Source organism: Sceloporus undulatus, chromosome 1, assembly GCF_019175285.1.
Source record: "Sceloporus undulatus isolate JIND9_A2432 ecotype Alabama chromosome 1, SceUnd_v1.1, whole genome shotgun sequence".
Classification (NCBI taxonomy): domain Eukaryota; kingdom Metazoa; phylum Chordata; class Lepidosauria; order Squamata; family Phrynosomatidae; genus Sceloporus; species Sceloporus undulatus.
In genome coordinates this window covers 309,730,399-309,755,994 of record NC_056522.1, presented here as the reverse complement: position 1 = coordinate 309,755,994, position 25,596 = coordinate 309,730,399, and the positions used below count along the sequence as shown (strand labels likewise).

Below are 25,596 nucleotides of genomic sequence, written 5' to 3'. Positions count from 1 at the left end.
ACACATCTCACAGCTGCCTAAACAACAACTGTGTTTTTTTCAAACAATATCTTATGCTTAGCTGGAAAAGCTCTTAGAGGTATTCACCTATGCATGAGAATATTTAGAGACAATTCACTTTGATTATGCCTAGTTCACTCTCCCTTTTCAATTTGTGCTCCTATTTGTGTGTGTGTATGGTAAGCTACAGAGAAAATCTGTTCTTCCAACAATATCTTAACCTCAATAATATTCATGAGTGTCTGTGAAAAGGCGGTTTACCAACAATAACAAAAAAAAAACCTAGAAGTATCATGTTTTGACCTTGTTTTGCAAATTGATATGCTTACAGTTGACCCTGTCTAGCACCCTTTTTAAAATAAAATAAAAATTGCTTAAAATATTGCTATATTTTTTATTGACTTGTTACATTTATATCATAAATTTCCTGTAATACAATCAAAACAGGTAGACAGACCTCTGGTGTTTTTGCTAAATCAGCAATTTGTCATACATATTTAAGGTAATATATTTTATGTCTCACTTATAATCTAATGACATTCACTCTTTTTCTCCTCAAACGTCTTCTCTTTTCTTGTTGTCAGACTAATCTATAAACTATAAATAATTTCTCTGAATGCCTGTCATACTATACTGCTGACACACCAATCTCTGGTTCAACAACAAATAATCTCAAATTCTGTGGAAAAGTGAATCTTCATATTTTCATCATTGAAATGTGAAGACTCATTGAATGAATCCAGACACCATACCCTATCATGGATATATGATTTAATTCAGTCAACAAAAGCAAGGACACACTTTGAGGATACTTTGATTTCTGTACTGGACAAGATCTGTTCTTGACCTGATTTAGGTCAAGATAGCCATTAGTCAAAATCGAAAGTACAAGTGATTCCACAATTGAAGTTCCCTCAAGCTGCTAGCACAGCGGACAAAAGGAACTGGGGAAAGAGTGGGAACGCTAAGGGCTTTATAAAGGGGGCGGAGCTATCGCCAAAAGTTGCAAACTAGGTTTTGCCCAGTGATTCCAGAGGTTTCCGAGCTTTCTGCGCAGGCACAGATATAACCCATTTGTGTGATTCGCAGAGACCATGAAGAAGAAATACATATGTTACCAATCCTATAACAGAAATGATAAGGGGGGAACTATTACAAAAAATCTCTACTCTCTGGATTTAAATGGTACCAAATATTCATCATATTCCATTTATTCAACCACAAGAGAAAGCATTTAGAACAGTATGGTGTGTATATCTGAAATATTAGGTCTATGTTTCTGAGAAAGTAATACTATAGCAAAAACTCATACATTTGGTTAAGAACAGAAACAATGATGTGTTTCATATTTAAATAGCCTTTCCTCTTTGTGAATGCATTTCCTTAAATGCCCATACATAGATATTGAAAGTGAGAACAGCAAAATTATGCATTAACTCTTAAAATCTGAACAGATGACTATACTGCTGAGTGAGATGAGGTGATTGCAAAAAAGATATATACAGTTTTCCCTCTGTATCCACAGATTCAACCAACTACAGCTCAATTTTTTTTTTAAATCCAAAAAGCAAATCTTTGAGATGTTCATGATTTTACACAATGGACATCATTTTACTACACCATTGTATATAATGGGACTTGATAATCCATGGATTTTAGTATCCACAGGGTGGTCCTTGAATCAAATCCCAGCGGATACCAAGGACCCAATGTAAATTTTGCTTCTACAGAAAGAAAGATCTGTTTTAAGTGGCAAGTGACCTCTACATTATATGAAATATATTTTATTTTTGACATTTTGGTATTAATTTTGATACAGTTTGATATTGAAAAGTTGTGACTAAATTTAACAACAATAAAACAAACTTTAAGCAGATTTTATTTCAAAATGTCAAAGACAACACTTTTCCCCAAAGTAATAATTTGATTCTTGAGATTCCACTGAACATTATTATCCTATTTTGGCTCTAAATGTTTGTTCTTTCTTTAAAAAATGTATTGTAGTCAAAATACTAGCCAAGTGTTGCATTCAACAGGAAAACTGATTTGATTTCTCCACAAATTTATGAACCTCTATTATTGGTCTAATAAAGGTAAACTTACCACTGATAAAAATGTGTAATACAAGAACTGTCTGCCATTTACATTCTCTTGTCTAAGTAGTCACAAAGAGCTCTCAACAGAGACCACTCAGATGTAATGTCACTGGACTACTATACAACGTATTTTAGACAATAACGCTGCCCTCTCAAAGGCTCTTGGTGACAGGCCTTTACTTGCCTATAGATAAATTCCCAATATCAAACAAGAGAATGCACATCACAAATGGGGAAGCCAGTATAAGACCTTGTCTCAAACCCATATTCCAGCTCTGCTCACACATCTCTTCAGGAAATGTTATTATAGGACCTAAATCACATAACCCACAATATTAGAGGTACTTTCATTTGCTCATCCTCTAATGAGATATATGCTATACTCTGTTAACAATGTCCTTGGCCAATAGGCCAGTTTCTGTGCCAGAAGTTAAAGGTAAAGGTAGTCCCTTGACATGAATGTTGTAACCAACTGTAGGGGGCAGTGCTAATCTCAGTTACTAAACTGAAGAGCCAGTGTTGTCCAAGGACTGCTCTGTCTGTCAAATGGCCAGCACAACTCCACCAAAAGCTGTTACCTTCCCACCGAAGTGTACCTATTTAGAGTATCTACTTGAATTTGCAAGCTTCTGAACTGCTAGATTGGCAGAAGCTGGGACTAGTGACAGGAGCTCACTCCATCATGCAGCACTTGGGCCTCAAACTACCAACCTTCCAATCGTCAGATTTGATGCCAGGTAAGTGGACATAAATCAGGTATTAAGAATGGAAATACAGTGCACCCTTCTTTTACGCAGGGGATCTCTTCCGCCCCGCCCCCTCCCCCGTGTAAAAGAAAAATCGCGTATGCTCGAGCTCCATTACAAGTAATGGGGCTTGTGCTTGTGGCGGGGCAGGGCAGAGGTGCGTGTGCACCATGGGCACGCACGCCATTGTTTCTTCCGGGATATGCTGAAAGCAGTGTATAATGTGCCCGTGTATGACGCAGGCGCACTGTACACAAAAAACAGTTGCAGAACATTTCAACCTTCCTGGGCATACCATCTCTGACTCAGGAAAGCGACCCTTGAACAAATCCCACCGCACCTCCCATGGAAAAGCTACAAAGAAAGATTGGAAAGAAAAGCAGCTGAACTGGAATACAATGGACCCTTGCCTTACGCGGGGATCCATTCCGGACCCCCCGCATAAGGCGAATTCTGCCTATGCTATAGCCCCATTCATTTGAATGGGGCTCGTGCATGCAGCGGCACGCACGCGCCATGGGCACACACCCCATTCATCTGAATGGGATGCACTTCCCCGCGCGCTCCCTGCGGCTTGAGCACGTAAGCTCAAAGCCACGTATACCGTGCCCGCGTATAATGTGGACACGCTTGTACATCCACAGACTCTAATCCATCGTTGGTGGGCTGAACAGGGCTTCCTAGCAAACTATACATATCACAACACTGGTTAACACCCCAGCCTCATGACAATTCTCTTGGCCAGTTTATCACATCTCCTTTATGGTTCTCCGCCTGCACACACCACCACATCAAAATTCCATCCATCATTCATATCATCCATCCACCCTGGCCTTCCTGCCTTTGCCCCTCAATGATAAATTGAATATGTCACGTCATCACCATACCCACAAGTTATGTGTTTCGATTGTTATTCATACAATCTGATTATAAAGGTCCATCCTGGGCATCAGGTCATTCCATGCATCTGAGGAAATAGACTAAGTCTATGAACACTAGTGCTACAACGTAGTCTCAGAGGTGTTACAAGATTCTTTTGCAGAAAGACAAAGCTAGTTATCCTTGCACCTTCTTGTTTACAAAGAAAAGCTTTAGCAGTATTAAAAAAGAAAGGGGAAACTCCATCACATGACTAATATTGATAAATGTACCATTTTAATATCTTTTACTGAAAGCAACTCTGCAAGTATGCTTGGCCATCAGTCAGAGTAACACAAAGCCCTAAGTCACCACCAAAACACAAATTGATCCTGCCTTTTGGAGAATTTAAACTCTGACAGGAAACTGAAACTCTGAAGAGTTCCTGAGATGCTGCTGTGGCGGCAGGAAAAAAGGGAACTGATGGTTTAGATGGAAAGGCAGTTGGAGAGTGGGTGGGGCTACTGCCAAAATGCTTCTAATAGCTCTAGAAATTTCTGAATACGCTCCACGCAAGCGCAGGATAACCCATATGTGTGCATTCACAGAAACCACGAGGAAGAAGGACAGGTTGCTCACCTGTAACTGTGTTTCTTCGAGTGGTCATCTGCGAATTCACACAAATGGGTTATTTCTGCGCATGCGCAGCAAACTCGGAAACTTCCAGAATCTCTGGGCAAAAAGTCATGTAACTTTCTGCAGCCTCTTGCAACTTTCTGGCGGTAGCCCTGCCCATCCCGTATATAAGGCCCCTGGTGGCCCGCTCCTCTTCAGTTCCGAATGAGCCGCTAAACAGCGCAGCAACAAGCGTTTTAAATGAGCAGACACTGAGGGGATGGATGGGTGGGTTTGTTTCCGAGTTTGCTGCGCATGCGCAGAAATAACCCATTTGTGTGATTCGCAGAGACCACGAAGAAGAACCAGAGCTTCATAGATTTTTTTCTTTCAACAACTTCTTGTCACCTTGCTTCTGCCAAAGTAACAAGCCTATCTGGCTTTGGCCCTCTGAGGCAGCCATACCAGGGACACTATGGACACTAATGTTTGGCTCTTGTATAGATCTTTCCAGGCAGAGCTCTGTCCTAATATAAGCAGAGGTCAGACTCAATTTAGGTCCTTATGGAAAACAAAGTTTGTGTTTGAACTGTTACTGTATATTCCTGCCACTGTGAGGAGTTTGGTGGCCCAAGTGTGAATGTATGTGTATCAAGGATATTTAGGAGGAATTTTGCTTAGTTATTTCTGAAATGTCTGTGCTGCCTTAAGCCTTCAGGAAAAGTAGAACTGAAATAAACAAAGCATTCCTTTTAATTAATAGAAAAACAATAGGAATGAGCAGTTATAGTATTTATTGCTGTGTCTGAGGCTTATATTTTATTGTTAATCCCCATTACATTAGATCCACTGAAACAATGTATCTTCATAAGCAAACATTTATGTAGGTTCCATTGATTCAATGGCCCATAAGAGACAGGCAAAATTATGTGGCTTCAAGGGGCGTGCCATTTACACAACATATACCACAAATGCAGCTTGAAGTTATGCCGAGCCTATACCAATGCAAAAGAACTGGGCAAAGAAGGAGTGATTGATTAGATAGGTTCAGATTGGAGTTGGGCGTCTGTGGTTGCTGCGGTCCCAGCGCGAACAGTGCTGGAGCAGCCTCGCACCACTCCCTTGGGCCCATCCGTTTTGGGCCTGCAACTCTACCTAGTGGTGATTAATTCAGGCCCAGGTTGATGTTAGACAAGCTCAGACAAAGATAAATCCAAGAACAGCAGGAACAATTATGGTTCAGTTTCCATCTACAAAATAGATGTGAGCTAACAGCCCAGCCAAGTATATTCTTTGCCCCCATATGTGGTTTAAATACAGTAGTTCACCACTTATTCAACTGGTTAGAGACCGGAGCACTGACAAAAAAGTGGAAATCATTGAAATACAGAACCCATATTACTGTGTATTATATTACTATATAAGCAGAAATGTAAGTTAAGAATATTGGTACAAACAAACAAATACAAAAAGCTTCATTTATATACCGCTTCATACCGCCTAAGCAGTGTCTAAGCGTTTACAACTTTAAGCTAATTTGCCCCCAACAATCTGGGTACTCATTTTAGTGACTTCAGAAGGATGCAAGCCTGAGTCGAGCTTGAGCCCTTTTGCTGGTCTTGAACTCACAACCTTATGGTTTTGAGTGAGTGGCTGCAGTACAGGCATTTAACCACTGCCCCACCAGGGCTCGTACACTGCTGTATTATAAGCACATAACAATACCACAAAGAACTTCTACAGTATACAGTGCATAGACTGAATGAAAAGATAGTGTCAAGTCAAGAAGAAAGCAGCGGGTGGTCGCAAAAGTACAGTATGATGCAAAGCACCATCTTTTTATTCAATCTGTATAGTGTATACTGTAAAAGTCATCTGTGGTGTCGTCATGTGATTATAATACAGCATTTACAGTTATTCTACTTACATTTGTTGAAAGAGCAGGCCAAAAAAATGACTTTTAGTAATAATTTAACACCATCAAAAGAGCAAATTGTAGAAAATTGATCTTTTGAAAAGTGGGGGGGGGCACCAGTACACAGAAAAATGAACTATGAATTTAAATACATTTGAAAACTTACACAGAGTTAATGCCTCCAAATCTATCAGTGGAAGAGGAAATTCTGAAGCAAGCATGGAGATCTAATTCAGTTTGCATTGCATTGCTTAAATAGGGTTATAGGGAGATTTGCAAAAGAGAATGTAAGAAGGCACTGCTTGAGCCTTCTCGTCCACTGCAAATGGCCCCTTTGCTTCTTGTTTTAACCTGTTTCTGCCCCACACCCTCAGTAGGCTCCAAAATGAAAAATAAGATGAACTGGAGGGCAAATGGACAGTGGAAGGAGGCTTTTACAGAGAAGAATATATAGATATCAAAATGGCCACACGATCCATTTTGTCCTGCCAATCTTCTTCTGCTAATGCCCTAGTTCCCACATTTATATTATCCTAGCATACACAAGATTGGGAACACACGTTTGCTTAAATAACATAATTCAAATCAGGTTTATAAAATGAATTTTGACCACTGATTCTCTGTACTTCATAGCTATAATTCTTTAAAAGATCAACTGTTTGATCACAGTCAAACAATCTCACAAGGCTATTCATAATAAATAGAAGAGAGGGTTACCCCTTCAGGAGTACACGTGGCTTCAGTGGAAACTTTAAAAAAAACCTTCCACCTCCATGCACATTTCTGCTATGTACATGTACGCAGCTTCACTGAAGCTCAGCCCACAACTTGCACCAGTAGAAGGCGAGCTTACAAGAAAAACAGGACATGGCACAAGAGACTGACTCTGACAATTTATTTTCTCTCTTTTATATACACTCTCTCACACACACACTCACTCTCTCTCACACACACACATGAACACACAGAAAAACAGCCCTAAAATTAATTTTGTAACATATGCAAAACAAATATGAACACAAAGCAAAAGAAAAACAATGATCAAGAAAAGCAGAAAGAAAACACATCCAGAGAAAGGAACAAAGTGACACACAGTTCCATTTGTGTTTCCTCTATACCCAGCGATAATACTGTATTTTAAAAGGAAGCAAATATTAATATGTTTGTAAATGAGTGGGAAAAACTCTTCAGTCTTATATATTGACAAATTTTCATTTCAGAACAACAGAAGAACTATACAAAATATAAGCAGGAACAGATTTTTTTAAAAAAAATTCCAACTACCAATTCACTCCTCCATATAATGAATGTTGGCATGAAAGAACCACAGTTAAGTGGTAAATAAACTGTTCCATAAGACTGGCCAACATGTTTCTGTGATATTTATCCATTCTGCTTAGAACATTCCAAGACTGTAAAGTATTGCTGTAGGTGTTTAGCAAAATCTAATTTAGCTAAGCTCATATCATTATCCGAACTGCACTTTTTCAGTTAAAACAACATTCTTTATCTATAGCACTGTAAAGCAAATCTTAAATCAGCGGTTCTCAACCTGTGGGTCGTGACCCCTTTGGGGGGGGGGGTTGAACAAGCCTTTCATCTAAGTCCATTGGAAAACACATAGTTATGAAGTAGCAACAAAAATAATTTTATGATTGGGGGTCATCACAACATGAGGAAATGTATTAAAGGGTCACGGCATTAGGAAGGTTGAGAACCACTGTCTTAAATGAACAACCATAGTATACTAGTTACAGATAAATTAAAGTGTGGTTTTTGTTGTTTTTTAATCCTTTTGGTTGTTAATAATTATATTTACAGACAGTTGTTGAATTCTGATTATCATTAGCTCAGTCTCTGAGTTTTTAAATATAACATATCTAACACTGAGAACTTCTAACTGCAGAAAGTAAGATATTTGTACATTGGCACAGAATTATTTAAGGTGCTGAGAACAAAAATGGACTACAAAGAGGTCCAGAAGGATTTATACAAACTAGGGGAATGGGCATTAAAACAGCAATTGTTATTCAGTGTAAGCAAAGATAAACTATTGCATATTGGGAGGGGGAGCTTATTTCACGTATACATCAATGGGATCTGAACTGACAACAACTAATGAAGGACTGGATCTTAGGGTTGTGGTAAATAGCTTGACAAAAATGTGTTTGGTTACTATATAAGAAACACAAGGTAAATTCCATGGTAAGCATAATTTGAAAACTAATTGAAAATAAAATTATACTATCTACTGCCCCATCAAAAATCCACAGAGCACCTCCATTTGGAATACGTACTATGTACAGTTTTGGGCAGTGCTTCTGAAAAAGGAATTCACAGCAGTTGAACAGGTGCAGAAAATAGCAACCAAAACGATCAAGGGAGTAGAGCAACTCCCCTGTGAGGAAAGGTTGCAAATTCTTGAATGTGTAACTTAGGGGACATTGCAACTAATAGAAGACACAATATATGTGTATACCAGTGGTTTTTAACCTGTGGCCCGGGAACCGTAACATCCTTACAGGGGTTCCATGAAAGCTTGAAGGCTGCACAGTCCACCTCCTCCCCGCAGAAGAGGAGCCAAGGAGGAGCTAAGGCAAAGGCTGGCTGACTAGCTGGGTCTGTGCACTGCCTGTCAGGTGGCTGCTGCACTGCAGGGAGAAACAATAGGTCTGATAGGCAAACAGACAGCCTTTGCCCCCCCCCCCCCCCCGCTCTCCTCCTTTCTAGCCAGGAGCAGCAGTCCAGTCTCCTATCAGAAGTATTTGACACCCCCCCCCCTTTTTTTTTTTTTTTTGGCCTTCTTATCAGGAGGGGAGGAGAGCAAGACAGGAGAAGGAAGGTGGGAGCAAAGAAGGGAAAGAAAGAAAGAAAGAATGGGTGGATTAGCAAGCAAGCCAAGCAAAGGGTCTGGCACCCCTCTTCCGCACAGATGTCAACTAACACTAACCCATTTAGAGTTAATTGGGACATTTATACACAATGCATCACTATTACCACCTGCCTGCCTTGCACCCTTCTCACCCTCCTTCTCCCCCTGGTCTCCTTTCCCACCAATAGTCCCACAGCTCCCTTTCCCACCTTGGCACCATGATCCCTCTGCCTCACTCTGATGCTGCCTCCATTGGACCTCAAATGCCCCACCCTCCATCTCTTTTCTACTTCATAGTTTATTTCAGATCACATCAAAACATTTTGAGGGTTATGATCAAATAACAGAATCTTAGAGCTTGAAGGGCTGCAAGGGGAGCATAGTTACTGACTTCCATGTGCATAAGTCTCTTTTTGGACAGTCCACTGTGACCTACTCTTCTGAGGAGCAGTTATTTACTTCCATGTGCACGAGTCCCTTTTTGGACAATGCTTCATGATCCCCTGCTTCTAGGGAGCAGAGTTCAACATGCTCCAGTTTTAGAGTGGGTTGAACAGCAACACACAGGCCTAGCAAGCCAGTCTTTGAATTTGCTTCAGTCATGTGGCCATTCTGCTATCACTCAGCTACTCAGTCCGCCTCTTCCCCAGAGCCATGGTTTGACAGGAGGCAAGGCAAAGGTTGGCTGGCTGGGCATGCACATTGCTGTTCAATCAGCTCCAGCTCCAAACTGGTGGAAAGAAGCAGGAGAAAATTCTTCCCTCCTCCTCTGGCACCTCTGAGGGCAGGTTTAAGGAACTGTCTGATTGTTAATGGTTCAGTGTTCAGGTAGTATCATAACCATCACTGTTGCTGTTGTTATTATTGTTGTTGATGATGATGTTTTAAATCTTGAGTCTTGAGTTGCCTATAGCAACAAAATATATTTAATGGGAGTCCCTGGTTAAGAAAAGGTTAAGAACCCCTAGTGTATACAACTATGCAAAATGTGGAGGAAGGAAACAGGGAGAAACTTTTCTCCCTCTCTAATAATACTGGAAGACAAGTTCATTTACTGAACAGAGGGACATTCAGATGGATAAATGGAGTACAGCTTCACACAGTACACAGTTAGCCTGTAGCATTTGTTAGTATGTGCCATAAGACACAGAAATGATTGCCAAATGGGAAAGTTTTAGAAGATGAGTTATTCATGAAGGTTAAAGTAGTAATTGGCTACTAGTTAGAATGCTGATACAGCAGTATCAGAGGTACTATGTTTCTTTATGATGAATGAATGAATCTTTTCTTGTCACTGATCAAAAGAAAATAGAATAAAATAAAATATTAAATGTGTCTATATTTCAGAATAGAGAATGAGACAGAGGTTATTCTTATGGTCATATCCTACTGGCAAGCTTTCCACGGCAACCTGTTTAGCAGATTGGTGAACAAAATGTTGGACCTGATAGGCCCTTGGTCTGATCCAGCATGGTTCTTCAGATGTTCTCATGTTTCTTCCCTTTATCAGTACAGGGAAGAGGAAACACATTTACTGGTGTGCTTCAAGAAGCTTCATGCTCAAATACGCTTGCTGGAGGGTTCTTTCCTACCTGACTATGCATGAATTTCAGGTTAATCCCTTCCAGTGTGACTTGAAGAAGTCCTCCTTCACCAGTTTTCATATCCTGCACTGGGAATTCTCCTCCCAATTCAGGGCCTGAAGTGCAAAAGGAAAACAGAGAAAGGGGGAGAAAAAGCACTTTAATCAAACATTATACATATGCACTTAAAACCCACCACACTGTGTTAAAATACCAGCAGAAAATTATCTTCACAAAACAAAGCTGAAAAATATTTTCAGGTTTTGTAACATGGATAAGTAAAAGCAATACCATGATGCATTAAGTCTCTGTGTATGTGATTCTTCAGAATCTGAAATTATCCTTATGCAATACTAAAGATGCCTTTAAGAGATTTGTCAGATTATTTCAATGAATAGTCAAAATCTGAGTAGAGATAATATTTTGCACAGTGTATTTACTAGCAGATATTAATACTTATCTTGGAATAGTAATTCCAAGGAATGTTTCCCACATTATGCTAAATTTGATCAAACTGATCACAGGATTTGGATAGATACACACATTTAAATCTGACATTTAGCAGTGAAGTCAATACTGTACAATCAAAGTAAATATATCTCAGAGAGTTTATGATCTTTGCAGAACTCCTCTGTACTTTCAAATTTTTAAATTTTGTTTTAGAAATTTATGTGAGACTTCTCAATGCCTTGGATTTCCTTGAAGAGGATGCAACTTTCATTCAGTGATGAGAAACTGGGTTTTCCTATGATCTTACTTAAGATCATCAGTCTACTTGTTGATCTTCAGCAATCACCGGGATCTTTTTTCTCTGATGAGTCAGACTGTTTTGGACACTTTCCATCTGTCTCCTTTTCTAAGTAAGTGGCTTTAGAATACAACCATGTTAGAAAAGTCTCTCTTTTATTCTTAAAATTAAAGAACTGTGGAATGTAATTTCAATTTGAATTACATCTATTTCCTAGTGCTCAGTTAATCTTATGGGATAATCCAGATTCAGAAATGTGGCAAAAGCTTTTTTATTGTCAGGATGCGATGGGTTGGATGACTTGACTAGATGATAAGTTTCTCTTATTATTTAGACTGAGGGTTCAATTTGTTGCACCTAACTTCTGCTGAATGGCAACATCTACAGTTGCAGAATTTGTTAGTATCAAAATATGATCCTGCAGCTTTGAGAGCCTTTGTATCTCCTCTGCTTCTGGAAATGCTTACTGAATCAGTACCAAAAAAAGAAACCCTCAATACTTGTTTATAAATATCTGCAGTTAGTTTTAAAATGCAATCAGTAGGGTTTCAGGGACAGATTAAATGAAAAACTGGGTTGCTCTTGTTTGTTCAAAGGACTGCTTCTTTAGCATCCATATTGCCATAATGGTAAATCCCACCTTAAGTTCCAGGGAGCTGCTCCAGTCAATGGAGGCCTGTTCTGCTAAAACTGAGATGCAGAAGGAAGTTCCCAGTCCCCTCTCACCAGTGAAGTAGGGCACAACAAAAAGAAGCAGAACCCCATTGCAATTCCTCATTGTGCTGGAGATCACTGGCAGGAGGGGACTGGAAACATACTATGTACTGTGTCCCAATCCTCACAGAAAAGAACACATTTTGTTACACCTGCTAACTATTAGAGAAGGTTTGAGGTGTTCAGATAGGAGATAATACTTAAGCTACCCTCAGCCTAAATAATAAGAGAAACTTATCATCTAGTCAAGTCACCCAACACATTTGTAATTTAGACTACTTCTACACTCCTGTAATAATCAAGATTGACACCACTTTAACTGTGATGGCTCAGTACTACGGAATTCTGGAAACTGTATTTTGTTGTGGCACCAGAGCTCTCTGATGGAGAGGGCTAAATGTTTCCCCAAACTATACTTCACTGAATTCCACAGCACTGAGCCATGGCAGTTAAAGTGGTGTCAGCCTGGATTATTTCTGCTGTGTAGATGCAGCCTCAGTTGGTGATGTAAGATCCTAGTCAATGTTCTGTGCATATTGCATGCCATAACACATTTTCAGCAGTAAGTTAATAATAATAAATAATAAATTCTTTATTTATAGCCCGCCTTTCCACAGATCAAGGCAGGTTACAATATGCAAAATACACAATTGCACAAGAATACAATGTCATAATAAAAACATCAATAAAACACATTAAAAGGTACAATTAACAATTAACAACATCCAGTCTAGCTCAAAATGCAAAGCTGTAAGGGGAGAGCAGGAGTACAATTGGGACTTTAGGGGAAAGCCTGCTGAAAAAGGAAGGTTTTTAGCCCCTTCCTGAATAGGTCGAGGGAGGTGGCCAAGTGGAGCTCACCGGGAAGCGAGTTCTAGAGCTGTGGGGCCGAGATGGAAAAGGCCCTCTGTGTTGTTATAGAATATTTTGCATCTGGAACTCACAACAGTTGCTTCCCGGCTGACCTGAGTGTGCGGGGCGGATTATATGGAGAGAGGCGGTCCGCCAAGTACCCTGGGCCCAAGACATTTAGGGCTTTATAGGTGATAACCAACACCTTGTATTGCGCCCGGAAGCGAATGGGCAGCCAATGTATATCTTTAAGCACAGGTGTTATGTGACTGGCCCTGAAGGATCCAGTGACCAGTCTTGCTGCCATGTTCTGAACCAAATGTAGCTTCCGACAGTGGTACAAGGGTTGCCCCATGTAGAGTGCATTACAGAAATCCAACTGAGAGGTTACCAGAGCATGTACCACTGTTTCAAGGTCCCCCCGGCCCAGGTAGGGTCGCAGCTGGCGTATCAGCCGAAGCTGATAGCAGGTGCTCCTGACCGTCGCATCCACCTGAGATGTAAGGTGGAGCGACGAGTCCAGGAGCACCCCCAAACTGCGAACTGAGTCCTTCAAGGGGAGTGTGACCCCGTTCAGGACAGGTGGACAAACATCCATCCCCGGGCCGGGGGAGCCTATCATGAGCCAAGTTGGCCAAATTCTGGACTGTAATTCACTTTATGAATCTTTTAAATATACAATTTGGTTATGTAGTATCTCTTGGATAGATTATTATTATTACTCAGGTTAACTTTGTATGACAATACTTGTTGATGTGTTTTAAATTATCTTCCAGTTTCTTGAAATTTGACACCTGGTGAGCAGAAACAGATTCCCTGCACCATGGAGAGATATTTTTGTTCACTATTTATTTCTGTATTTCCTGTAGTTTTAAAGTTTTATTCTCTATTCGTTGTATGGTTCTTTTAAAAAAATAAAAATAGATTTTTAAAAATTAGGTATGCCTTTGTAGATTTTGACCATATTTTAAAAACTGGAATTCATAACACTGTTTGTCTCTACAAGTAGACACACCTCTATCAGAAACAAATTCATGAGAAGAAGGACACACTTTAACACAATCAATACAAATGTTACAGGGCTACAGTTTCCTTCTTCCCATTTCCTTTTAGGGGCTTATAACTATTTATAGAGGAATCCTTACTCTTCCCTTTATCTCCTGTCAGTGTGAACACAACAAGAATTAGAGAACTGGGGATTTTATGGTTCATCTGTAAGTTAGCAACTCCCATGAATATGGCCAGAGACATTAGATACTTTATTTTAACATCCACCCACCATTTTGGGGTTTCTTCACTATTTGAATTTTTACTATCCAACCAACTTTTTTCCTAATTTCTATCAACATCTAGGATCCAACAATAAAACTATTAATTTTGAGCATCAACTTTCCCAGAGCAAATAGGAAGCATGTAATGTCAGGCCCTGTAACCCAATGTGCTTCATGAGTTCCAAAAGTCTGAAAGAACTCTAGCAAAGATTTATTCCTTTTAAGGATTTACCTGGTTTTATGCTTTGTTGTCTTGCAGCTGCTCGCTCCATACTATCTTTCACACAATAATATAATTCCCGGCACTGTAACAGAGGAAAGTAAAAAGCATAAAAGTAATAATATGTTTCCACAGATATAAAACAGAAAGTGAGAAAACAGAGAGCTTATGCAGCAGCCAGAAATGAAAAGCTTCAACACACAAACTACCCAACAAGCAAAAAAGAATCGGACACACAGACAAGACTTCTAGGCAGATATTTATTTATCTGCCACAACTGCATATGGCCCTTCCCACAAAAAGCTAACTCTAGGGCAAAGTAAAAAGGGCAGAATGAGCGGCCAGAGGCTGCTCCCACCCCAATCGCCACGGCACTGCCACAGGACCACAGCAACCAGATGCCAGGGTCCCAATAAGAAACTGCTCCTTTTGCGGCCAGGTTAGGGCTGCATTAGACAGCCCCAGCATGGTCTCTGGGTGGCCTCCGTGTGATCCAGGGGCGTAAATCATGTGCATGCCCTGCCCCCGGATTGGCCTGATAGTGGACCTTTTGGGCCGTCTGTTTGAGGCCTCACTGAGCTTCACAGATATGCTTCCAGTTCAAACCAAAGTGACTATCCCATTTTCATTTAAAGTAACACTGATGTCTAATAATAATAGAAAAAGCAGAACTGCCTATGGCAGGGGAAAACTGAATCATTTCCATGCAGAAATAACTAAAATATCATTGCTCCCATTTCAAAGAGGTTTGGTAACTGGATGGAAATATTACATATAATTTGGGGTGAAAACAATTATGTGAATAAATGGTTGTTTTAATGGGTGGTTGATGAACTATAGGAAGCACAGTACACTTATATAAAAAAGAGGAAGAAATATGAAGCAGTTCAGACATCCTGTTATATGTATGCTTGCATTGGCTTCCCAAAAAAAATAACACTGCTCTATAAAGAACCCAAACAGGCAATTGTTGCTAAACAGTATACCTTCTGGCCCTTAATTTTCCCCCAAAGGGAAAGCAATATCTCCTGAGCCTACTAAGCACATTAATACCTGAATCCTAATGACAGTTCCAACTTGAATAGACCGAAGCATCAGTGAGGCTTCATAAATGTTGTAAGCTACAATGTCTGATTTAATAGGTCTACTCTGGCTGAGATTACCATTATGATTCAGGGCTACTGTATGTGTGTGCTATCAGTGGCACTGGATCTAAAAGTATTATAAAATGAAACAATCCCAATTTACATCAGTTTTAGCATCTTACAGGAAAGGGAAGTTACAAATCTGGTACACTAGTCCCTTCCTGTTTGCAGACTTCCCGTTTGCGGTTTTGAGTTTCTGTGGATGGCAAGCCAGGAGGGATAAAATGGCATGTGTGCCTTTGGTGCACACACAACAGTGCACACAGGAGCATGCCACCATTACAGTCAATGGGGCTTGACTACCCACATTTTTTCTCATTCGTGGAGGGGTCCAGAATGGATCCTCCGTGAACAGGGAGGGACTACTGTACTTTATAATTTGATTTTGATTTATTTTTTTTTGGTGGGGAGATCTTTCTGTATATTGACAAAGTATTGCTTTACTATTGTCTTATAAAATACTGTTTGAGGAAGATGTAGAGCTAAAACAAGTTGTGGTTATATATATTTATTTTTTACAGGAAGATGTAAGACATTTCATTGCAAACAACTTGTGTTAAATGATTCTGAGCTATTTCTGTAAGGTAAAGCAAAAGATGTTTGTTTGCTATTTGATTAAATGATATGTTATTGCCTCCTCAAATTATAGAAAACACTATTAGGCTACAAATATTTTGAAATATCTGAAATGATTCTATCTTGTTCTAAACTCAGATTTTACAAACAATGTGACATCCGCATCTCTTCCTTTAAAAGTTTAAAATTGCCACAGTGGATAAAGAATGATACAGTTTGAACCATAAAAATAATTTTCATGTTAACAATTTTTAAAATTCCTTGCATCGTAAGCCAGTTGCTGGTTGGCTCAATGTCAAATCCCTGGATAGAACGACAGATAAGAACCAAGAAATAGCAGTATGTTTGTTTAAATCCACATTAGTAGAAAAGCCTGCCTGTTGAAGGGAGTGCATTGACAAACCCATTACAGGATGTCCTGTACATACCCCATATAAATACTATCTCATAGTAAGTGCCAGTGGATCTTTCTACTGTGACAAAGCTTTGTAGAAGATGTACCTTTTTGGTGTAGAACTTATTCAGTTGTGTCTCTTGGCCATTCCTTCTCCAAAGACAAAGTACTTTTGTTTTGGGACAGTATGTCATGTTGATGAGTTTTTCATACCACCAGCGCTCATACACAGTGCCAATGTTGCTCCTCAACACAATACAATCATCACATACCTGGAAACAGAAATATTTTTAGACAGTATTCATTATACAACTTAAGTAACAGCAACTGCTTTGTTGACATTAAATTTGGTCACTACCTCCATGAAGAAGATGTCTCCTGTTGTATCTGTTCCAGCATGTACAACAAATGTTTGCTTCTTGATATGTCTACTACCACTGGGTCGAATTGGAAGCTCTCTACCATTCTAAAAATAAGAGGGGAAATCAAAATCAGAACGACCAGCTTAACTGCATGTTTAGCAAGTGTTATTATAACCTGTGCAAAAGAGGTCAATAAGACGGGATGAAACTACTGAAAAATGTTACTTGAAAAGAAATGGGAAGCAGTGCTACAGCAGTGTATGAGCTCTTAAACCAAAATTTTGAGAGTCAGAGCTGTTTTTATTCCTTCTATTACTTAACTGCATTAGTATTTAATATGCAAAGCTTCTATACACAGTTCTATTTATGCTTCCTTTCCCATTATAATCAGTGAAACATGAGAATGCTTACATTGATTATCAAATTATGTTTTTAAGGCATATAGTAATACATTTTATTAATAGATCCCAAACACATTAACATATACAAGCATGAGCTACGTCTTCTCAGTTATGATTCTCATTCTATGTGTATGGGAGGGGAACATGCACCTATTAAAAGAAGATGGGACCCCAGATATTGTTGGATCGTTTAACAAAAGCATTGGAGATAATACCCCCCAGAGCAAGCTAGTCTGCTCATTGTTGTTGTGTGCCTTCAAAACGCTTATGACTTATGACGACCGTATCAAGGGCTCTCCTTGGCAGAATTTATTCAAAGGGGAGTTGATCCCCTGAGGCTGAGAAAAGAGAATTTGCCCAAGGTCACCCAGTAGCTTTCCATGGTGGAGCAGGAATTTGAACTCTGGACTCACGGTGTCCTAATCCAATACTAAAACCACTACCCCACGCTGGCTCTCATTCTGCTCACACAAACAATAAATATCCTCCATGCTATAGTGATTCTAGCTGTCTTTTCAACACACATGCACAAAAACACACATGCTTAAGTACACACACAAGTATATGTGAATAAAGATATACCCTATACACTCGACTATAAGTTGACTTTATGTATGAGTCAAGGGCAGGTTTTGGAGCCAAAATCATAGATTTTGTCATGACCCATGGATAAGAGGGTAAAACTTGGAGGCTCCTTCAGTGTGTGTATATGTATGCGAGCTACAAGAGAGATTCTAACTGAGGCTTTTTACTTCATTGTTTCAGCTTTCCTTTCATCATTCAGTCCTCAGACAGTGGGTGGGAGAGGGACTCTGTTTGTTTAAAAGAAATCAATCACCCACGACTCTTTCTGCTTCATGCAAGAGAGAAATAAAGTGCTCTGCCGACTGCATGGGGAAATCTGAAAGAGCTGCTGTCACATTATCATACTGACCTGTAAATAAGTCAACTTGGGATTTTGGGGTCAATTTTTGGGGATAAATTTCTTGACTTATAGACGAGTATATATGGTACGCAAATATACATATTTGTGTGTGTGTGTGTATATATATATATATGTGTGTGTGTGTGTGCACTTAAAAGTTAACTGTGGCCTGATACATACTGCCAAGAAGCGGCATCCAGGCAACAATTTTAGGATTAGGGACTGTGCACCAACCTCATGGTCCCTAACCCTAGGACGTCATGGCGGTGGTGTAATGGTGGTCTCCTGTCCATACAGGAGCCGCCATTGTGACGTAAGTGACGCACAGTGTATAGACATCACTGTGCCTCACTTATGCCACAAGTGAACCAATGGTGCACTCATGATATCTGTGCAGCATTGGAAAAAGAACCCATTTTTTCCGGGTTCTTTTTGGGACGGAGGGACACCACAGCAACCACCGTTTGGCTGCTGTGGCGTCCCTCCAGAAGAAAAATGTCCGTCTCCAGGGTGATATGATAGCCGTTTAAATATTTGAAGGGATGTCATAGTGAGGAGGGAGCAAGCTTGTTTTCTGCTGCTCCAGAGACTAGGACCCGGAGCAATGGATGCAAGCTGCAGGAAAAGAGATTCCACGTCAACATTAGGAGGAACTTCCTGACAGTAAGGGCTATTCGACAGTGGAACAAACTCCCTCAAAGTGTAGTGGAATCTCCTTCCTTAGAGGTCTTCAAACAGAGGCTGGATGGCCATCTGTCGGGGATGCTTTGATTGTGATTTCCTGCATGGCAGGGGGTTGGACTGGATGGCCCTTGTAGTCTCTTCCAACTCTACGATTCTATGATTTTATGATTCTATGAGGGAAATCCAGTGCAGAGTTACCAGATGTCACAACTGCAAAGGAGGACATTACAAAACAAAAGCTAATAGCATTAATATAAATGTAAATTTGTGCGTCCTGGTTATGTTCAAAATGGAGGACATTTTGAAATTCCTCCTGGACAGTAAGTTGAAATATAGGATGTGTCCTGGAAAAGGAGGATATCTGGTCACCCTGATCCAATGGTCAAGTCAGGACAAGTCAATTCAACTCTTTATTTAGGCTACCAACAGCACTATAGAGATTTAGACTAAGGAACCTGTATAATCATTCAGCTTCTAGTTATTGTGCACCAGCCTAATGGGGCCCAGACACCTCACCTACCTCAGGCAGCCCACAAAAAATTGAACTCAGGTCCACTGTTTTGAATAAGAAGGCAATTCTATTTCATGCAAGGTACTGTTGGTTAAAAAATTGGCTTTTTTGTCTACAGCTGAGTTCTATCGCTCCTTGTCATTCAAAAAAATGCATAAGATAAGACAATATCCTAATACATTTGATATAAACTTGTACATAAACTGTACAATGAAAGAGAAATGAATCCCAAATCTATGAATCAATTTCTTCTATTTGCAATATATTAATCCTGTGTTAAATACACTGAAGAAGGACTTATAGTTTCAAATAAACTGTTCTCAAATTTTGGACAATAAATAATGCCCTTTGCACAAGAATGCAAACTAACAATAATGATTAATAATTCTGGTTCTCCATGCCCATGAAAAATAGACACACATGCAATGATGGTTTGTTAACGTACCACGTTAGAAATTTTGTCAAGTGCTTCATTGATTTCTTGACTATACACGAGGCCAATGTGAGATTTCCCCATTAAACGGCGCACCTTCTTCCTAATATCATTCTTCTGCACCTAAAAAGCAAAAGAACAGTGCTTTGTTATTCTTCTTCTCTTAGCTACAGATTCAAGAACTTGTATAAATTTATATTAGCACAGGGCTGAAATTGATTTATATTACCAGTTGCATTCCCAAAAAATGTAGATCAAATATATCGAATTAAGGACTTAAATATAAATAAATGCATTACATTTTTTACCAATTAGTATGAGACTGCACTAAAATGTTTAAAATATTTGTGTTAGAAACCTCTTAATATACACTGCTGTCCCTTCTATCTTTCTCGCTTACCCTCCTCTCATATTTTGCTTTGGGAAAGGCAATGGTATGAGTGAGCAAAAGTCACTCAGTCCTCAGTCTACCTTCCTTAGGAAGATGTTGGGAGGGGAAGCAGGTAAATCAAGCCACACAGATGAGAAAATTTTTATTTAATTAAATATTCATATTCCACCTTATGTCAGTGTACAATAAGAGCAATATAAGCAATTTCAATCAATGTAACCAATTAAAAACAGTAAAAATAATTCATCAGTCAAAAAAATATACAGTGGACCCTTGGTATCCACTGGGGTTTGGTTCTAAGACTCCCTGTGAAAACCAAAATCCATGAATGCTCAAGCCCATTAAATAGTAAAATGGTGTCCTTATATAAAATCGTAAAATCAAAGTTTGCTTTTTGGATTTTTTAATAATATTTTCAAGCTGTGGATGGTTGAATCCCTGATTAAAGAATCTGTGGATAAGTAGGGCCAACTGTATCAGACAATTTGACAAACTAAAACAAGGTAAAGTCGAAGGCTTTCATGTCCGGCATCCGAAAAACCCACAACAAACAAGGTAGTTTAAATTCTGTTAAAATAGTTTAAGACAGTTAAAAGCATGTGAGGTGTATCTGCACATTTGTATGAATCACAGAATCGTAGAATCATAGAGTTGGAAGAGACCACAAGGGCCATCCAGTCCAACCCCCTGCCATGCAGGAAATCACAATCAAAGCATCCCCAACAGATGGCCATCTAGCCTCTGCTTAAAGACCTCCAAGGAAGGAGACTCCACTACACTCTGAGGGAGTTTGTTCCACTGTCGAACAGCCCTTACTGTCAGGAAGTCCTTCCTAATGTTGAGGTGGAATCTCTTTTCCTGTAGCTTGCATCCATTTTTCCGGGTCCTGTTCTCTGGAGCAGCAGAAAACAAGCTTGCTCCCTCTTCAATGTGACATCCTTTCAAATATTTAAACAGGGCTATCATATCACCTCTTAACCTTCTCTTCTCCAGGCTAAACATCACCAGCTCCCTGAGTCGTTCCTCGTAGGGCATGGTTTCCAGACCTTTCACCATTTTAGTCGCCCTCCTCTGGACACGCTCCAGTTTCTCAATGTCCTTTTTGAATTGTGGTGCCCAAACTGGACACAATATTCCAGGTGGGGCCTGACCAGAGCAGAATACAGTGGCACTATTACTTCTCTTGATCTAGACACTATACTTTTATTGATGCAGCCTAGAATTGCATTGGCCTTTTTAGCTGCCGCATCACACTGTTCACTCATGTTCAACTTATGGTCTACTTGGACTCCTAGATCTCTTTCACATGTACTTTCATTCAGCAATGTGTCTCCCATCCTATATCTGTGCATTTCATTTTTCTGCCCTAAGTGCACTCTGTGTTGAATTTCATTTTGTTAGCTTTGGCCCAGCTTTCTAGTCTATTCAGATCATTTTGAATGTTGGTCCTGTCCTCTGGAGTATTAACTATTCCTCCTAATTTGGTGTCATCTGCAAATTTGATAAGTATGCTCCCAATTCTGTCATCCAGGTCATTGATAAAGATGTTGAATAACACTGGGCCCAGGACAGAGCCCTGTGGGACCCCACTGGTCACTTCCCTCCAGGAGGAAAAAGAGCCATTGTTGAGCACCCTTTGGGTTCGGCCGGTCAACCAATTACAGATCCATTTAACAGTTACTTTGTCTAGCCCACATTTTACAAGCTTGTTTGCAAGAATATCATGGGAAACCTTGTCAAAGGCCTTACTGAAATCAAGATATACTATATCCACAGCATTCCCTTCATCTACCAAGCTGGTAATTTTATCAAAGAAAGAGATCAGATTTGTCTGGCATGACTTGTTTCTCTGAAACCCATGTTGACTTTTTGTGATTATGGCATTGCTTTCTAGGTGTTCACAGACTCTCTGTTTAATGATCTGCTCTAGAATCTTTAAACAGAGAGTCTGTGAACATCTAGAAAGCAATGAAATCAATTAAGCCTTGCAGGCTTTCACAAAGAACCATATTCTGACTCAGCTCTGGCATGAAACCATTGTTGGAAGGATTAAGACATCTAAGGAGAGGGTATTCCACAATGGAAGAGCCACAGCAAAGAAAATCCTCTCCCATGGCCTCAGAGAATGAATTCTCCATAGTGGTGGGACACAGAGAAGGAAACCTGCAGTAGACCTCAGTCCTCAGACAGGCATATACAGAGGGCAATATGCCTTCAAGTATATTATGGTTTCTACGTAGTGTTTCAGCCATCAATCCAGTTGCTGTGTTTTGAACAGCATAGAGTCAACTTCAAAAGCAGGTCCCATGTTGAGCATGTTACAGTATCTGAAAAGTTATTAATGTATGAACTACTGTGGCTAGTTAATACCTATTCAGGGAAGGATGTAGCTGGTTGACCAGCTGAGACTGGTACCAAGCACTCTCACATGAGCCTCAGTAACAAAGGTGGAGCTGTGATTACTCCCAAACTAGACACCTGCTTCTTTGGGGGCATTCAATCCCACATTTAACCAGGGCAGACTGTTTACTCAATTCCCAGACCCAAGAACCACCAACCAACATCCTCTTTTATCAGGATTCAGCTACAGCCCACTGGCCCATATCCACCTATAACAGAAACCAGGTACTGGTCCAGCACTTGTAAAGTCCCAGCTAATTCATCAGCATAATGATAGTATGCAACCTCAAAACTCCTAATGACCTCATCCAGCAGTTTCAAATACATATTAATAAATTGAAGGTAAGATAGAATTGTGTGGAAACCCAAATCTTAGTAGCCATGGGGCTGAATGAGAATCCCCTTTTTCTGGACTCTTGAACCAGTTCTGGGAACTTTTTCTTCTTTTTTCTTTTCTTCTGCTGGTCCTGGATGGGGTCATACTTCCCCAAAAAGACGAAGTTCATAGTTTGGGAGTACTCCTGGACTCATCGTTACAGTTGCCATCTCAAGTGGATGCGATGGCCAGGAGTACTTGATAACAACTCCAGTTGATATGCCAACTGCGCCCCTACCTGGACCAAAAGGACCTTGAAGCAATGGTACATGCACTAGTAATCTCTCGTTTAGATTTCTGTAATGTGCTCTACTTGGGGCTACCTTTTACCAAGTTCGGAAGCTTCAATTGATTCAAAATGCTGCAGCCAGGCTGGTCACCGGTACATCTAGGTTTGACCACATAACACCAGTGCTAAAATCTCTTCACTGGCTCCATTTCAGCTTCCGGGTGCAATACAAGGTGTTGGTTATTACTTTTAAAGCCCTACATGGCTCGGGCCCGAGTTACTTGCAGGAACACCTTTCCCTACATAATCTGCCTGCACACTTAGAACAACTGGGAAGAATTTGTTGGAATATCATAACATTTGATTAACCACAATTTCCCATAGAGCATTTACTTCCACAGCCCCTAAATTGTGGAATAGTCTACCGGAAGAGATCCATCTTATTACCACCTTAGATGCCTTTAAGAAGGCACTTAAAACGGATCTCTTCCGGCGGGCTTATTCACCCGATTTAGTATAAGAGACTATGGTTAAGGCTCCACCCTGGTTATGATTGCATAACTATTTGATGATTGGATATTTTAAGGAACTAATAGGAATGTGTAATTGAGTATTAGTATTTTATAGATTGTTTTCTGGATTGTTTTGTATTATTTTAATGATGTAATCCCACTTCGATTCTTGGGAGAGGTGGGAAATATAAATACAAATTATTATTATTATTAATTATTATTCTGCTGGCATGCTGTTAGCCATATTCTCTTCCTTTAAATGAAGCCATAGTGAAAGATGATGTCAAAAAATAGGAATGAGAAATGACCGTAGCTTGTTGATATTCTCCAGTTCTTCCCATCCATCCCAGTTTCAAGCAGAATAAAAGAAGATGCACCTGGGACATTCTGGCACAAATGGTCAGTGGAGAGTAAGTCTGACCACTTGTTCTCTGTTTTGAATGGTCTGTTATAGTTGTCAGAATGTGTGTTATGGAGGGTTTTTTTGTCATCTGGTAACATGAAGCGGATACTTTAAAAAATTCTCTCAATATTTCAATTTGCTTTTGATTATCATCTTATTGCTGTTTTATTGCTAAATTTGTATTTTAATTGCTTGATTTTACTGCTTTTACATGGATATTGCCTTCCAACTCCAGGCTGTCTTGGACAAAGCTGATTACCGGCTTCAGGGTGGGATATGGAGTTGAGACTGCCACGGTCACCTTGGTCGATGATCTCCATCTGGGCATCGACAGGGGAAGTGTGATCCTGCTGGTGCTCTTGGAAATCTCAGCAACATTCGATACCATCGACCATGGTATCCTCCTGGAACGCCTGAGGGAATTAGGCATTGGGGGCACTGCGCTCCAGTGGTTCTGGTCCTACCTCTCGTGCAGATTCCAGATGGTGATGCTGGGAGACAGCTGCTCTCGTAAAAGAGAGCTGATATCTGGTGTCCCTCAAGGCGCCATTCTGTCTCCCATGCTGTTTAATATTTACACAAAGCCACTGGGAGAGATCATCAGTACGCTGATGACACCCAAATTCTTTTCTCTATGTCTCCCACTGTTGCAGTGACCAAGGATGGCGTCTCTCCTCTAAATGCCTGTCTTGAGTCAGTAATGGGCTGGATGATGGAAAACAAGCTCAAGCTGAATCCAGAGAAATCGGGGGTGCTCACAATAGGTACTCCTGGTCCAGGGATGAAGATTTACCAACCAGGAGATTTACCAACCCTGGACGGGGTCACACTTTCCCTAAAGGATGAAGTTCGCAGTTTGGGAGTACTCCTGGACTTGTCTCTACTCCTGGACTCGTCTCTACAGCTGTCATCTCAGGTGGAGGAGATGGACAAGAGTGCTTGGTACCAACTTCAGTTGATACGCCAACTGCGTCCCTGGCCCAGAGGGACCTTGAAGCAGTAGTACACACACTGGTAATCTCTCGTCTTGATTTGTGTAACGCACACTTCATGGGGCTACCTTTGTACAAAGTTTGGAAGCTTCAATTGATCCAAAACGCTGCAGCCAGATTGGTCACAGGAACATCAAGATTTGACCATATTATTCCAATATTAAGATCTCTTCATTGGCTGCTGATCAGCTTCTGGGCGCAATACAGTGTTGGTTATTACCTTTAAAGCCCTACATGGCTTGTGCCCAAGTTATTTAAGGGAACGCCTCTCCCTACACAATCTGCCCCGCACTATTAGAACATCAGGGAAGAAACTATTGGAACATATGAAAACTAGACTAACTACAAATTCCCATAAAGCCTTTAGAGCCG

General features: G+C 40.2%; 1 protein-coding gene across 1 annotated transcript in view; it reads right to left on the bottom strand.

Annotated features, from left to right (window-relative positions):
- The window catches only part of MADD (MAP kinase activating death domain), a 143,460-nt gene that overhangs the window by 9,553 nt on the left and 108,311 nt on the right, over nt 1–25,596 (bottom strand). Inside the window, exons 27-31 of the mRNA XM_042459775.1 lie at nt 19,934–20,044; nt 16,964–17,071; nt 16,713–16,877; nt 14,503–14,575; nt 10,695–10,801 (exon numbers count right to left, since the gene is read on the bottom strand). Coding sequence (XP_042315709.1) covers nt 10,695–10,801; nt 14,503–14,575; nt 16,713–16,877; nt 16,964–17,071; nt 19,934–20,044 — 564 coding nt within the window. The remainder of the gene's footprint in view (nt 1–10,694; nt 10,802–14,502; nt 14,576–16,712; nt 16,878–16,963; nt 17,072–19,933; nt 20,045–25,596) is intronic.